Source organism: Pinus tabuliformis, chromosome Q, assembly GCF_031772625.1.
Source record: "Pinus tabuliformis cultivar Carrire ecotype Pingquan chromosome Q, CPIR1, whole genome shotgun sequence".
Lineage (NCBI taxonomy): Eukaryota > Viridiplantae > Streptophyta > Pinopsida > Pinales > Pinaceae > Pinus > Pinus tabuliformis.
The window spans coordinates 1,189,351,030-1,189,355,482 of NC_142296.1; the positions used below are offsets into that span (position 1 = coordinate 1,189,351,030).

Genomic DNA, 4,453 nt, shown 5'->3' on the forward strand with positions numbered 1-4,453 from the left:
ATTGTGTGGCCGATGAGAATGATATTTCTAAAGAGTATGAGGCTTCTTCATTTCACACAAATATAACACGACAAAGAATTATATGGACAACATACATGTAGACGCGTCTAATTTGTGACTCTTTCCGTGACATGAAAAATAAAAGTGAATATTCAATTAAAAAAAAAATACAGAAGTGAATGATCTCTAGAACTCTTTAATTAGTATGCAGTATATGTTAATCATGATGTAAGAGATCCATTTCAAACTTCCCTAAAAGAAATGAAAAACAGAGAGATAGGTGCACTGTGCCCACAAAGGGGAATTTATGTCAATGTCAGATCCTAGGGTTTTAGCAAAAAACAAAAAATAAAGAAGATTCAAGCAAAAGGTAGAATTAAGAAAGTGTTGGAGACAATTGAAAAGCCGGAGAATGAATCAATTCAAAAATGTTGAATTTGAAATTGAAATAAATCTGCAGCCCGCCCATCAAATTTAATCCCTTACTATGTATCTTCAACTTTGTGTAAAGGGAGATTGCGTCGGTTCGGCGAGACTCACGAAAAATAGATAATCAGAATCATTGATAAGGCATGATTGGTAAATGTCCAATCAACGGAAAGTGGACATAGAAAAAGGTGCATATCGTTTGCCCTTCAACCCACGCTAGAGGGCACCTTTGCCCTTGAGCCTACGCTAGAGGGCCAGTGGCAGTTACTATAACACTGTATCTGTCAATTTCAGTAGTGTTCCTGTGACATAGCACATGATTAACAAGGAAATGGTTCAGTGTTCAATGTCACACACGAGTGATGGACGGTAGAAGACGCCTAACACGTTAACATTGATATTGATACATGTCTCGTGTTGGTGAGGCAGTAGGTCATGTTGAGGCTCACGAGGTATGTAGGTCGTGAGATGGGTTGGAATTTCAAAACAGATTTATTTAGTTGAGATGGTTTGGAATTTCAAAATAGATTTATTTAGTTGAGATGGGTTGGAATTTCAAAACAGATTTACTAGGATTTCACATTTTCTTAATTTATCTTCCTAATTTCAAAAAAAAATTACAGTTTTAAATTTTTTTAATATCATTAAATGAGGACCAATTTACCCATCCATTGAGAGCTCCTCGGAGAGTGCAAATAAATACTGGGCACAATGGTTCAATGTGTTCCATGTCTCTCAGGCTCGCGAGTTGTAAAATCCCTAACACGTTCACTTTGATGTTGTATATGTCACGCGTTGATGTTGTATATGTCACGTGTTAGAGAGGTGAATAAAACAACAATTTATTGAAGGCAGTTTAAAGTCGGGTCAACAAATCATATAGAAATTGTGACCAGAGGTTGGCAAAAGGCCGTCATCTTAATCTTCATTAATCTCAAATATTAAAAATCTGAATGCCTATATAACTAGTAGCTGCTTCTTGCTATTCAGCCGAGCACCGAGCAATAGTATTGATAGACAATACTCGCGAAGATGGCCAAGCATCTCCGTGTGAGCATTATTATTCTATGGCTTGCTCTTGCCCTTTCTGCTCTTTCGATCTGCCGTGCAGCTGTTGGCGATATTGCCACCCAAGCCTTTTTTTTAGAAACTTCTGGTAGCTGCGCAGGAAAGACCTTCTACAAATACAGTGACTTCATTAATGCGGCCAGTGCATTCCCTTGATTTGGTACAACTGGGCCTTCCGATGACAACAAAAGAGAAATTGCTGCTTTCTTCGCCAACGTTGCTCACGAGACTACCAGTAGCCGTATAATATTGTTTTTTAAGAAATTTGGGAGAGTCAGTTGAGTTTGAGTAAAGTTATAGTTTGCGAAAAGTTCAATTTAGAGTGTGTATATATTGAATTAGTTTGGGCCAGTAGTTAGTCCAAGAAATATAAATATATAAAACTTGCTTTATTATAATAAATAAATTTTTTGTAAAAAAATATAAATATCTAAAATTTGATTTATTGTAATTAATTAAATTTTTGTGTCATTAATAGAATTTGATTTATTGTAATTAATTAAATTTTTATGAAAAGTAATCCAAAAAATATAAATACTCTTCATTCCAAAAAAAATTATAAATACTCTTTATTTTAATCAATCAAATTTTTGTGTAAGAAAAAAAAATCCACAACTAATCTGTAATTGTATTTATATTATTTATGTTACTTGTACCTATCCTCGGTCTTTCTAAATACTCTTTATTTTAATCAATCAAATTTTTATGTAATAAAAAAAATCCACAACTAATCTGTAATTAACTAATCTGTAATTGTACATAAATTATTTATGTTACTTGTACCTATCCTCGGTCTTTCTAACGGTTTTCACTTTATTGTTTGTGCCTATCCTCTGTCTTTCCAACGGTTTTCACGTTACCTCTAAATCTATATATTAATGTTTTGAATTTAGAATTGGTTGTTGGTATACATTGACAAATATCGCGTCTGACCGATTGGCAGATCTGTGCTACGTGGAGGAGATAGAGAAGAGCGTCCGCTGTGATGATCCCAGCAACACGCAATATCCCTGTGCACCCGGACAGCAATATTACGGCCGTGGCCCATTGCAACTTGCAGGGTATGTACATTGTATATAAGTTTATAAGCATGAAATGATAACTTATATTTTAGTCTAATGTTTAATTTGAATGTTTGGTGAACATTTGTTTGTGTAATTTTTGCAGAAACGCAAATTATGGTGGAGCTGGAAAATATCTGGACGTGAACCTGCTGAATAACCCTGGAATACTGGCTCAGGATGGCCTAACGTCGTGGAAAAGTGCGCTCTTGTTTTGGAATCTGAACAGTAATTGCCACACCGCTATTACATCCGGTTAGGGATTCGGGGCAACCATTCAAGCAATCAACGGAGCACTAGAATGCAAAGGTAAAGGCACCGATAAAGTTAACGACCGCATCAACCATTACACTAACTATTGCAGGCAGTTTGGTGTAAACCCAGGAAACAACCTTCAATGTTAACAATACTTATTCACCACTTCAATTCGGGCAAGATCTCTGGAATTTTGGTATTTGATATCGATTTGTACCAGCAACCTCATAATCTAAATTTTGATATTTGAAATCGATTTGTAAGTAATCTAATATTTGAAATCGATTGGTAAGCAATCCCATAAGTGTTTTTCCTAATTTTAATATTTGAAATCGATTTGCAAGTAATCTCATAATATTTGAAATCGATTGGTAAGCAATCTCATAAGTGTTTTTCCTGCTGACCACCACAACATTAAGCATCAACCATGACTCAAAATACTTAGTCACAATAATATTTTGTCGTAGTCAGTAACAGTGGTACAGGCTAATAATTATTATTAGTGTTAACGGAGCAGAGCAGAGTTCGGTTCATATCGCAGGGTCAATGCCATGAAATTCTGCCACTTAAAAAGTACAAATTTGGCGTAGACATACCGACAGATTTGGTCGTTTTTGTGGGCTAGAAACTAATGTTTGCGTTAGCGAATTGTAGCCTTGCACCAAATACAAATAAAAATTGTTGTATGCTATTAATTTCTGCATTGATATGAAATGGATGTGTAAATTTTGTAATAATATTTGGGTGCTTGGGATGCTATTAATTTCTGCATTGGTACGAAATGGATGTGATTGGGATGTAGTTTAAGTATTAGGAGAGGTTTTATGTTTTTGTTTTATTGGGATAGGATTATACAATTTTTAGATTTAATTTCTGCATTGGTAGGAAATGGATGGGTAAAATTCGTAATAATATTGGGGTGCAGTTTAAGTATTATGAGAGGTTTTATGTTTTTGTTTTATTGGAATAAGATTATATGATTTTTAGAGTTAAAGAATTTAATGTTAAGTGAGAATGTAATTATATATATATATATATGAAATGTAAAAGTAAAATTTTAATAAATTTTTTAAATTAAATCAAATAATTAAATAAATCTAAATTATTGAATACTAAATTAAACTCGTAACAATGGTTATAAATATGTAATATTTGGCTTTGAAATTTATCATTCAATAAGTTAATTTTTTCTTGGTATAACAAGGAGCCACTGCCCGTGGCGGTAGTCTGTGCCGAGGTCTGCAGGTACATTGCAAATTACCTAACAGCAAATGGATTGAGCAAGATTGAAAGGGTTATATATATGCTTTTTTCGCATCATTTGCATCAGCAACAGCAATTTCTATGTCTGCCTTCTTTAGCGCAGTCGCATCATTAACACTATCGCCGGTCATTCCACATATGTGCTTTCTAGCCTACAATCGTTTATGCTCTGCAATGACCAGTCAAGTGGACCAACTTGCTGTTCTATGTCTGCCTTCTTTAGCGCAGGTGCATCATTAACACTATCGCCGGTCATTCCACATATGTGCTTTCTATCATGCAATCGTTTATGCTCTGCAATGACCAGTCAAGTGGACCAAAAAAGTCGGGAGCTTGCCGTGTTTTCATTCTATTACCACCTTCCCACCTTGCATTGA

General features: G+C 34.8%; 1 protein-coding gene across 1 annotated transcript; it reads left to right on the top strand.

Moving 5' to 3' along the window:
* The first annotated feature begins 1,435 nt into the window (after nt 1-1,435).
* Nucleotides 1,436-3,020, top strand: LOC149223960 (uncharacterized). Its single transcript, XM_089383436.1, has 3 exons — nt 1,436-1,732; nt 2,441-2,558; nt 2,665-3,020. Exon 1 carries the CDS (start codon nt 1,462-1,464, stop codon nt 1,651-1,653), a length of 192 nt encoding a protein of 63 aa, XP_089239562.1. The 5' UTR covers nt 1,436-1,461; the 3' UTR covers nt 1,654-1,732; nt 2,441-2,558; nt 2,665-3,020.
* The last annotated feature ends 1,433 nt before the right edge of the window (nt 3,021-4,453 follow it).